At 40.1% G+C, this 12,647-nt stretch overlaps 1 protein-coding gene across 1 annotated transcript in view; it reads right to left on the minus strand.

The window, feature by feature from the left end:
- LOC136877681 (hydrocephalus-inducing protein homolog) overlaps positions 1 to 12,647 on the minus strand; it is a 161,145-nt gene that overhangs the window by 86,258 nt on the left and 62,240 nt on the right. Inside the window, exon 5 of the mRNA XM_067151893.2 lies at positions 7,892 to 8,115. Within this exon, the coding sequence (XP_067007994.2) occupies positions 7,892 to 8,115 (224 nt within the window). The remainder of the gene's footprint in view (positions 1 to 7,891; positions 8,116 to 12,647) is intronic.

The following is a 12,647-nucleotide window of genomic DNA, read 5'->3' on the forward strand; positions in this document are numbered from 1 at the left end:
CTTGCGCCCTTACTTTTTACTCTCTACATAAATGACATTAAAAATATACTTAAGAATTCTGAATTGCTTTTGTTTGCTGACGATGCAAAAAAATTTTATGAAAATTAATTGTCCACTTGATTGTTTAAAACTTCAAGAAGACTTACATCATCTCGAAAAGTACTGTATTCAAAATGGGTTGAAACTTAATCATGAGAAATGTAAAATAATATCGTTTTTTAAAAACAAGAAGAAAATATCATTTCAGTACAAATTTAGTAATAACAACATTCTAACTCCTGTTTCACAAGTTAATGACCTTGGTGTTTTATTCAGTTATAACCTATCATTTAATGAACATATTGAAAATATTTGTAAGAAAGCATTTCAAAGATTGGGTTGCATTACTAGATATTCTAGAGAATTCTCAAACTTGGCTACCTATCGACTGCTGTATGTGTCTATGGTACGCCCTATACTAGAATATTGTACACCTGTTTGGAACCCTTCTCATCAGACCTCTATCCATAGATTAGATTCAGTACAACATAAATTTCTTTGTTTATATTCATTTAGAGCAGGATTCTTATATGATAACGTTGATTATACATCCTTACAACAGTCCTTAAATCTACATAGCCTGTCACAACGCCGTGAATTATTGGATACACTCTTCATTTTTAAATTGCTTCATTCCTTGGTGAATTGTCCACAACTCCTTGCAAAAATTAACGTACATGTACCAGACAGATGCACAAGGTTCAAGAATACATTGTCTACTACGCATTCAATGGGCCAATTGAACGAATGTCAAGATCTCTAAACAAAGTGGATATTGATGTATTTAACTGCTCATTGTCAAAATTGAGAAATCACTTACATAATCTCCAGAATTATTACTTTCCTGTACTTGTAATATAACCTGTATATATATCTGTACATATTTTTCTACTTATACTCCATTGAACTTTCTTTTTAGTGTGTTTTGTTTTGTTTATTCTTCTCTACTGTTATGTAAAATGGTATTACCATTAAAAAAGTATTATTAAAATAGAGCAGTCCCAGCAAGGCTTTTAATTCATCTCTGTTAGTGAGATTTTTATCTCGAACTCGTCCGTACTTTCCGCTGACAGAGTTTATGTACTGTAGATATTGGTGCATATAACAATGGTGTCAAGAATATAATCATCTATCATACATGACCAGGCATCAATGGGTGTTTCTGCCACCTTAGCTGCGTTTTTCACCGTTGGCAGACGTGTGATGACAATATTTGTGGCCCCCGTTCTAACAATTTGTGGTGGGGGATATTTCTTCCACACAGAACCATCCTCTGAAGTAGAGGTAAATCATCATCTCCCTTTCACTGGCTAAATCTTCGCTTTCACACTCTCGCTCAGTTTCTGTATTATGCTTACTTTCATTTAAAACATCCTCTTCTTCAAGATTTAATTCCAGATGACAGTAGTCTTTGGTCTTTGTACGTCTTAACGATTGGATGCACCTTGTAAGGTGGTCCGCTCAGCGGCTCCAGCCATCCCGGGGTAAGCATGTTTTCTTTTCTCAAGTGTTAAATTAAAATGTAAATTCATTCGTTCGGAGTTTACCTTAGACCCTGATTTTCACCGTTTTGATTTTGTAATGCCTTAGTTCGTCAGATAGGCATATCCTTTGTTTTGGAGGCAATTCCTTTTATTAACCTTTTGTGCAAATGTAAACTTTAATTTTTTTCTTCCGAGTTGCCTCCAGTAATTCCGCGTCAATTTAGTGTACACCTGTTGAGCTATGCGTCCCTCACTGATGTGTATTAGGAGAGGACTGGCCCTCTATAGGCCTCTGTGCTAAATTTAATTTCCATTGTTTTCTTCCCTTGTAACATTTTTAGATTGCCTTGTAAGATGTTTGTAATTATGTCATATTCCCCGTTAAATTTTCCTTGTAAATTTCAACGTTGAACTTATGCTCACCTATTTAAATGTAATTGTAATTTTGTGTAAATATTTACTTTTCTGAAGAACCAGCGATAGGAACCTCGTGGTTCGGTTTAACCTTTTTCTTAATTGATGATGTTATCCTTTAAATTGGTGTTCTTTATCTCTCTCTCTCTTTCTTAGCATTAATCCCGACTTGCAGGGTCTGCTGCTTTGCTACATCTCCTCCATTTCTGTCTGTCGTTGACATCTTCTGGTGTTAAGCCAACACTGTGCATGTCTGCCCTGATGTTGTCAGTCCATCTCTTTGCCGGTCTTCCTCGTGGTCTTGTCCCCTCTGGGTTGATGTGGAGCGCTGTTTTGGCAACTGAGTCGTCCTGTTTTCTCATGACGTGGCCGTACCAGCGGAGACGGGCTTCCCTCACTTTGTCTATGATGGGCGCGACACCAAACCTTTGCCGGACGTCCGTGTTCCTTATGTGGTCACATCGGGTCAGCCCCATGGACCATCGAAGCAACTTCATCTCCATGGTTGTCAACATTTGCTCCTGTTGTTTCGTCATGGGGCGACATTCAGTCCCATAGATCGCTGCTGGCCGTACCACACTCTTATAAACTTTTGCCTTTAGATATTGAGGCATCTTTTTATCACAGAGGACTCCAGTGACCTGTCTCCACTTGAGCCAAGCTGCATTTACCCTCATCCGAGTATCAGGAGTGGTGTCACAGTTTGAGGTGACGACGGATCCTAAGTACTTAAATTGCATGGTCTTCTGCAGGTCTTCTTCACTGATACTTATGGTACCTCTGGTTTGGGGGCCACATTCCAGGTATTCTGTCTTCTGGATTGAGGTGCAGTCCATTTTCAGCCAGTCTGTCCTTCCACGTTTGAACCTGATGCTGGAGTTCAGGACGGGTTTCTTGTGCAAGTACCACATCATCAGCATAAAGAAGGGTCCAGGGATGTGAAGTCTGTATGTCAGCTGTTGCCGTATCCATGCAGAGGATGAATAGCAATGGTGAAAGGGCAGAACCTTGATGAACACCCACAGTGATATCGAAAGGCGGAGAGATTCCAGCAGGACTCCGGACAACACTAGTGGAATTGCGATACAGAAGTTGCACCCAGCTTACATACTCTTCAGGGACGCCATGACAGCGAAGAGCTCGCCAAATAAGTTCGTGTGGGATACGGTCATTAGCCTTTTCTAGGTCTAGAAATGCCATGTGTACACTCTTCTGTCTCTCTCTGTGCTTTTCCATCAAGAGGCGTGTGGCATGGATTGCATCGATGGTACTGCATCCCTTAATAAATCCACACTGGTTTGGTGTTACAGAGACAATACATCTGAGTCTGCTGTCAAGTACACGTTCAAAGATCTTGAAAGTATGACAGAGGAGTCGTATAGGGCGATAGGTCGAGCAATCACTCACATCTCCTTTTCCCTTCCAGATTGGAACTGTTGTGCTAGTTGTCCATGTGTGTGGAAGCTGTTTCTCGGTGATGATTCGGTTGAAGAGTGAGACAAGGAACTCTGAAGCAGGCTTTCCGAGCATTTTCCAGATTTCCGCTGGTAAGTCATCTGGACCAGTTGCTTTTCCATTTTTCATTTTGCTAATGGCAAGCATTACTTCCTCGGATGTAATTGAGGGAACAGGGCCTACGATAGGATCAGGACTAGAAATTGGTGGATGCGTAAATTCTTTGTTGCTGATGTTATTAAAGTAACCTGCCCAACGCTGGAGAATGGATTGTTGATCTCGTAGCAGTTTGGCTTCGGCTCCCTTGATGTGCATTACGTGTCCAATGTCCTGAGTTGAACGGTGACGGGACTTAGCAAGACGATATATATTGTTTTCTCCTGATGGTGTGTCAAGCTGGTCGTATAGTGACTGGTAATAATGGTCCTTTGCTGCAGCTACAGCTCTTTTTGCTGCAGATTTCAGGTCGCGATATTGCTGAAGATCAGTATCAAGACGTGAGTTCCACCAAGTCTTGTAGGCTATCTTTTTCTCCTTGATTGCTTGCTTGACTTCGTCTGTCCACCACCAGGTTTGTTTATCAATATATTTTCGTCCGGGTATGGTTTTTCCCAACGTTTTTGTCGCCGCCTGATGTATTTGTTCCACAGCATCTTTCCACATGTCTTGAACCGATTGATCGGACTTCACGGAGAAGTTTGCCAAGGCTGTCATCAACTCGTTTCGTTGGGCATTCATCCGCCACCACTTAATTCGGTCAGGCCCAGTCTTAGGTTTAGGTTTGGGTTGTGTAACATTGCTACGAATATCGAGGACAAGCAATCGGTGTTGAGGGGCAATGCTGTCATACGGAATTACTTTAGTGTCCGTTACCAGCTTAAAATCTTGTTTACGGATTAGCCAATAATCAATCTGAGTAGCATGACCACCGCTTGTATAAGTAGCCAGATGTGTTGGCCTCTTTTTAAAATATGTGTTGGTAACAATCAGATCATGAGCCTCTGCGCAATCGAGTATCCGACATCCGTCATCGTTTCGCACACCAAACCCATGTCCTCCATGGCATCGCATATATCCTTCTTTGTGAGACCCGACATGTCCATTTAAATCTCCTCCAAGAATAATGGACTCATCCTGGGGAATTGCTCGAAGGAGGGCATCCAGACTGTTCCAAAATTCATCCTTCTCATCCTCAGTGCATCCAGTTTGAGGTGCATAGCAAGATACAATGTGGGCAGTGATGGAAGTTGAGTCAATCTTGATAGACATAAGCCTATCTGACACCCTGTTGACACTGGTGACATTGTTGCAGTAGTTCTGGTCGACGACTATTGCTACACCATTTCGTGTACTGGTACCATGATAGATGAGTTTGTAGCCATCTCCGATTTCTTTTGCCTTTGAACCTTTCCACTTGGTTTCCTGGATGCAGGCAATGTTGACACGTCTGTTTTTAAGCATTTCTGCTAGTTCACGATGTCGGCCTGTCAACGTACCAATATTGAGAGTAGCAAATCTCAGTAGTTGTTTGGGTTGAACTAGCTTCTTTAGCCTACCCCGTCCATGAGTAGGTAACCCTTGCTCATTTATCACGTCACTCGGGCGTAAGTGGCGCGCGTCGCTTTGAGGGGACGCCCTAGTATGTTCCGAATTTAGAAGAGACGTAGCCATAGATGCGACAAATGATTCCTCAACCGACGGGTCGCTTCGTCTGTCGTTGAGGGCATTTTATAGCTACTGCCAGCATATAATTAGGCCGCCCCTAACCTGGAGAACAGACGCCTTTTGCAGCCGCCCCTCTGGGGTACAGACGCTGCAGCTCAATGGTATTTCAGCAGCATTTCCTCTGCTGAGGGCCCATTACCCTCCCACAAGAGCTCATCCGCCCGAAGCCGTTGGCTCTTGTGGGGAGTCAGGTTATTTTCCGACGCCCAACACTCGGCGTCGAGTCCCTGGCTGTACGGTCTACTCGGTTACCGTAGCATGGCAAGCATGGCCAGACGATGTTGGTGTTCTTTATACCTTGTTTAAATTCTATATATTGAGTAAAGTCAGACAAAAGGGTTCATGTTCTCACGTTTCTTTCCCTACAACGTCACGTAAGATCTCGTCCTCTGTAGGGTTTCCCGGCCTGCTTCCCATACATCCTTTCTCTAGTTGTCATGTTGGTTATCCTGCGTTGCCATGAAATTTAAAATGTTTTTCCGGGTGTATCATCGGCTGATCTTATTCTTTCAGGATTGTGATTTTGGACTATTAAATCATAACTTGTTTTATATGTACCTTATATTATGTGCTCTCTTTTGTAAAAGTGGGGGTTACAAACTTCACTTGTGTAAAGGTGTTGGTCAGAGTTAGTTTGATGATGGAATGGGTCTTGTGGTCCATGCCCATTTCCTTGAAGATATCAAGGACTGAATCGGTTGATTGAGTCACAGGCCTTCTTGAAATGAACAAAAGTCATTACAAGTGGTTTGGCATGAAGAGATATGATTCTTTAAATTTACCCTGAACACTACTTGAAAAAGTCAGAAAAAATGTTTCCAGTTGTTCTTTGTGGAAAGATCTGCTCACTGCATGAGCAAGTCTTACAGAAGCCAATCTGTGGATCAACAATAGGTTCAATGTGACTTTGAAGTGCTATGACAGGATTTTATAGGTAATTGAATGACTAGATATGCCTCTGTAGTTGTTCAGATCTGCACTATTGCTTTTTTATATGGAGAGGATGTATAGGAGCAAATTGCCACTTGTTAGGTATGGTTTCTGATTTTTATGTATCATGAGAGTTCTCCCATTCTGGCAATAAAATTGGGACCAGCAATTTTCAGAAGTTTGTCAACTATGGAGTCCTTGCCTGATGTCTTGTTGTTGAGAAGAGATGCCGTGATTTTGGTGATTTCTTCTTGAACAGAAGGAAGAGAATCAGTTGAAATAAAGGATGGGCCAGAATTATAATCCTTGATGCTGGACGAGGGCAGTTGAGTAAGGATTCAAAATACTGAGCTAATCGTTCACAATTATCAAAATTATTCAGAATAAAATTCCTGTTCTCATCCTGGAAACATAGCAAAGGGGCTTGATACCTGGCAAGTTCAGATTTGAAAGAATGGTAAAAAATCACAAGAGTTGTTCCTCCCGAAGATTTCTTCATGATCTCATGCTTAGCCTTTTCATAAGCACATTTTGCTTTACAGATCACTTAAGCAGTCAGTTTACACTGGATGAGGAATTCTTAAATTTTTCCTGTTTCATTTCTGTGATTGCAGGCTTGAGACCGGTTTTGAGACATAATTATTCTTTCGATTGGACCACCTGTGGAACATGATGTTCAACTTTTCTGCTTAGAGAGGGACTTGATGTTTGCCCAATACTCGTGCATTTTCTGGATATGTTTCTTCCGTCTTTTCTTTGCCCAGAAGGTCCATTTTCTTACGCGGTGGTCTGTCCTGAAACCCTTTTTGTTTGCTTATTCTACTGAGAGGTGCTTGGTTTCTGATGTCGTTTTCAGTTACTTCCAGTTCTTGTATGTCTTTCTTCACTTCTGTAAGCCATGGTGTCCCTATTTTCCTGTTCTTCCAGTAATTATTATTACTTGGATTTTTCAAAGTTATTAGGTACGTAATGAAACAGGACAAAAGGCAAAGCATAATTAAGCCAGACAATATTATTATTATTCTTATCATTCATTTATTTGTATAGGCCACTAATGGACCATGTAAAGCATCTACTTGATGTGAGATTTCCTAAGGTGCCACACTTCTTTCATCTTCTCACTGTGTGCTTTCATCCTTTCTTCAGACCAAGTTATTCTAGTCTTCAATTTCTTGACCTCCCAACCCACTTTCCACTTATGCACTTTTTGTCTGAATATCCGTCTGTCGTGTATGACCAAGTCTGAGATGCCAGCATCCTTCAAGTCTTCTCTAACTTTGGTGATCCACTTCATGTTCTTTATGCTTTTGGTGTATTCCAAGATCTGTTTAGTCAGTTGGCTGTTCAGCATTCTCTTGATGTGATCATAGAATTTCAGTCAACGTTTCATCATGTCGTGTACTATGTTGGATATCTGCTCAATCTCCTGTCTACTTCGCAACCGATATCCTTCTTGTGCCTTATTGGGTACTAGAATTTTTCTGACAATTCTTCTCTCTAGTTTCCTATGTTTCCTAGTTCACCTTTTCGATTTAAGACCAATGTTTCAGATGCGTACAGGGTTTCAGGTTTGATGACTGTATTTAACGTCTCGCTTTGGTGTTACGTGATAGACATGATTTATTGTAGATGTTCCCAGTCTTCCAGAATGCTCTGGTCATCTTTTGTCTTCTCTGCTCGTAAGCTGATTTCTCCATCGCATTGGCCTGTATTATTATTATTATTATTATTATTGCTGTTTTAAGGGGCTAAACATCAATGTTACTAACCCTCAGACTAAAGAAAAACAGTCTTAAACTTGATACAGAATAATTATCTAAAACAAAGGAAGAAAGCAGACTTACAAAAAATGAAGTTCAATTATCTCTGATGATTCTATTATGGTAAATAGAATATCCTCTTTAAATTTTCCATGAACACTAGTTGAAAAAGTCAGGATAAATGTTCCCAGTTCTTCTGGGTTTAAATGATGAGTTTCAGGGGAACAGGAAATGGTACCACCACACCTCACTTCACTTGGAATATAATGGATAGTTCCTGGAATTAAGCCAATATTTTTTGCCACCACCTGAAAAAAATTAAAACATTTTCCATCAGTTACAAGGTATAATCAAGTATAGTGCTCACCTGGTGTCCACGATCATTAAGGCACCAAATCTATATGGTCTGGCACAGTGTTAAACTAGTTTGAGTCCCATTAGTGGAAAAAATGTTCACCATCAGAATGTTGGCTAGTAGGGGAGAAGAGGTGGTAGTATACAACTTATAATCACTAGATTGCATGCCAAAAGCCTAGATTCAGTTCCAAACCTCTCTGCAGTGTTTGTATGGAATGAGACGCTGTTGATGGTGATTCGTCCATCAGTTGGGGAGGTTAAGTCTTAAGCAGACCCACTTGTTATTCGACAGGAGTAGGCTATGTGCTGACACTGGGTTCCAGCCTCTGCCTACCTCAACTATTATCATGTCTCATCCAGAAGTACATGTTGCCTATGAATGTCAAGTAGAATGACCTGCACCAGGCAGACCAAACATGTTCTCAGATACTCCCAGGACAAAAAGCCAATATGATAAATCAATAAATAAATAATGAATCAATTGCAGTATGATACATCATCTTATAATGCTATTGAGCTATGTTGGTAGGTACATTAACACTAGAACCGCCGGAGCGGTCAAAATGACCGCTTCACATTTTCCAAACTAAATTTTGACTACAGTTTTTATTGTAGGATATTGAGAGCTGCAGTAACTTTTCTTGATTAATGGTCAGGAAAATCCATATTAAATATAATTAATTTTGCATCAATGGATGGGGCGTTATTAACGGGTATACCTACTACCACCGCAGCAGTCGTTTTTACCGCTGTATTAATTATCATAATAAAATGTATTATAACACATAACTCTCATTTAGATACAATCATCTACTTATAATTATCCTATCAACAAAGGTAATTTTCAAAAACACAACAATGGAACTTGAATATATTATGAATTGTACGAGCATTATTTCTGCTGCGTCTCCGGTGGTGTTATCGTTCGTCAGCTTGTCACGGTACAGTAAACATGTCTCATAAACCATCAGATTCCTGAAGATATGTCTAATGTAGAATGTGCTCCAGATATCATCATCATCATTTCCCAACTCCAGTTTCCCGGGTGTGGTGTACAAGCGCTCGCCATCTCCTTCTGTCTTCATACATCTTCCGATCCAGTACATCCTCCCATTTGTATCCTCTCTCCTCCACATCTGATCTTACAGTCTCTATCCAATGTTTTCTTGGTCTTCCCTGTGGTTTTCTTCCTATGAGATTAAGGTCGAAATATTTTCTGGCAGGTCTTTCCCTGTTCATTCTCATTACGTGCCCAAACACTGAAGTCTGCATTTCTTTATGACACTGATAATAGGAACCTCAATACCAGCTACTTTCCTATTCACTTCATTTCTGATCTTGTCCTTTCTGGTTGTTTGGTTCATGCTCCAGATATAAAGGAACTAAAAAGAGAAAATACATACGAAGATTGCTACCAGTCAAGTGATAACTCGGAAAGCAGTGATTCAGATCATGCTGAAAACCGGATAGTTCAGGCTGAAGGTAAGTTGATACTAGTATTATTATAACTATCAGCATAACAAGTTTGGTGAAATTCTTTCATTTATACCATATTCAAATTATAATGATGCCTCACATAGGCTGAGTACTGAAGAGTTTTCAATTATTCTATTACAGCCATAGAAACAGTAACCTGTAAAACATGGTACCATTGGGTCTCCCTCAAGGATCATTCTTGGCTCCTCTCCTGTTCAATCTGTATGTATCAGATTTGCCACCAACGAAATCTAGAAAATTTTGCTATGCTAATGATATAGCTTTAGCTACAAGTCATAGTAACCTGAAAGAAATGGAGAACATTTTAACTGATGACCTTTCCAGTGACTATTTTCAGAAATGGAGACTCCAACCAAACACCAGCAAAACTGAGGTGTCCTGCTTTCATCTAAATAACAAAATGGCAAACTGTACTCTCCAAGTGTCTTTTAATGGTAAGGTCCTCAGACACAATAATTACCCAAAGTACTTACGTATAACATTAGATCGGACACTCTCCTTCAGGCAACATCTAGTAAATACAGCAGCAAAGATTAGGAGTTGTAACAACATTCTGCAGAAGTTGTGTGGTACAACCTGGGGTGCTTCTGCAATTACCTTGGGATGTTCTGCCCTTGGTTTAGTTTTCTCTGCAGCAGAATATTGTGCTCCTGTGTGGATCAACAGCTGCCATGTGAAACTTGTGGACACTCAACTCAACAACACAATGAGGATTATTTCAGGTGTAATAAGATCAACTCCTACCCACTGGCTTCCTGTCTTGAGCAACATCACGCCTCCTTCATTCCGTAGAGCACAAGCACTGTTGAGAGAATACTCCAAGATAAATGAGAACCCTGACTTGCCCATCCACTCCAATATTCCTGACCTTCAGAGGAACCGGTTGAAATCTAGATATCCGCCAGTTAAGTTTGCTCAGAAGCTCACAGAAGACAATTTCAACCCCTATGCCCAATGGAAGGAAGATTGGATCTCAAAAACAGGTGAACATCTATGGCCTTTCTTCCCACCTAATTCAAGGTCTGATCTCCCAAGAAGAACTTGGACCATCCTTAATAGGATTCGATGTGGTCATGGTGTCTGTGCTGCGTCCCTGTATAAATGGGGAAAGATACAATCCCCCGAGTGTGATTGTGGTGCTCCTTTTCAAACCATCAAACACATTGTAAAGGAGTGTAGCAGAAGAGCCTACCCTGGAGATTGGTTTAATTTTCTAGAGGCCAACACAGAGGCTCTAGAATGGATAACATCTTTGGACATTAAAATATAATGTACCTGCTTTCTTGTTTCTGTATATATAAATATGCTATACAATAAATAAATAAACAGGGGATGCGACAACCAAAGTAAAAGCCTCCCATGCACCGTTAGGTACTGATGGCATCAGGGAGTGGGCTATAGCAGACTGGGAAGATGACACCTAGTTGGATTGCTCACCATACCCCCTTAAAAGAAAATCCAAGACTTACTCCATATTCAAAGCAGCATGTTACTGATGTGTAACGAGTGTGTGGCGTCTTTTTATTGATAAATAAATATTGAAACTCATAAAGCAATATACAAAAACGGAAAAAACAATAATAATGAGTAAACGTGCGTATCGAGAACAAAAATATAATAATTTCAATAGCGGTCAAAATGCCCGCATTGGTGATTCCAGGTATGTAATATATTCAGGTGGTTCTAGTGTTAAGTGCAAGCTTCATGAGGAGATATGCATGTGTTTCTGTACCAGAAGACATCTGGATTGAGATTTTTTTTTTTTTTTTTTTAATATGGGCAATATAATAAGAACATTTAATCTAGTTACAGATGACACTACAACATTGTTCTGAAATCAATGTGTGATTTCAAAGTCATCCTAGTACAGCTCTTTCCCAATCTACAAAATAATCTTTGACAGTTAATAGGAGGCTTGCAGTGGTGTCTCAATGGTGCACTAGTGCCAGCGTCTTGGAAAGGTATAGCATTCCAACTGATGAGCCCATTGCTACACTGGGGTGAAACACTGGTAATTTCATGATTGAAAAAGCCTAAAGACTTAAAAAGCTTAAATGTTTTTAACATTTGCAATCATTGGAATTAAATTATGGTTTCCTTCTAGGAAACTTATTTTTTGATATAGGCCAAAGGCAGGCATTTATACAAGTGGAGGCTCATGCTTCCCCTAGTGCACCGTCACTGCACTGTCCTACATAGGAGGCTTGCAATGGTGTTTCAATGGCACACTAGCGCCAGCGTCCTGGAAAGGTGTAGCATTACAACTGATGAGCTGACTGCTACACTGGGGTGAAACGCTGGTAATTTCACGATTAAAAAAGCCTAAAGACTTAAAGAGCATAAATGTGGTTTTCTTCTTTGACAGTTAAAATGCATATTATTTCTCTAAATCATATCTTAGATCTCAGCTTACGGGGGAGAGATATTAAATTCTCTAGATTCAGTACACTATCTCATTCACACATCACATAAGAATATGAGACTAAGCGAGGTTGTGCAGGAATGAAATGTGTGGCAACCACAGAACTGATTTTGTTTTCACACCTCATCACAGGGTCTTGTACATAAGAAATGGTGTTACTTCAATTATTTTTGCATTGTCAAATCCAAAGATAAGACTAAGACAGATTGATGGAAGTAACAAATTTGGCTGACATCAGTAATGAAGGCTAAACCATCAACTAGAAGCATCAGCATTACTTGTCTATTCATAAGGACCATACCAGTCATTCTGACAAGTGGTGGTTCCCTTCAATTCTAAGGTTAAATGTCTAAATAATGAATTATAGTATAGTGTCTACAGATCCACTAGTATATGAAGTTATTTTAAACAATCATCATCTTGAATTTCTCATTTCAGTAACAGGAAGAATATACTTTCAGTATCTCAAGCCTGGATTGCTGACTCCAAGCCTAGACAGGAACTTCCTATAGAATTTCATTCGAACCTGCTATGGAAGGATATAACTACCGCTGTTCTGCCCAT

The sequence above is a fragment of the Anabrus simplex genome, chromosome 7 (assembly GCF_040414725.1).
Source record: "Anabrus simplex isolate iqAnaSimp1 chromosome 7, ASM4041472v1, whole genome shotgun sequence".
NCBI lineage: Eukaryota > Metazoa > Arthropoda > Insecta > Orthoptera > Tettigoniidae > Anabrus > Anabrus simplex.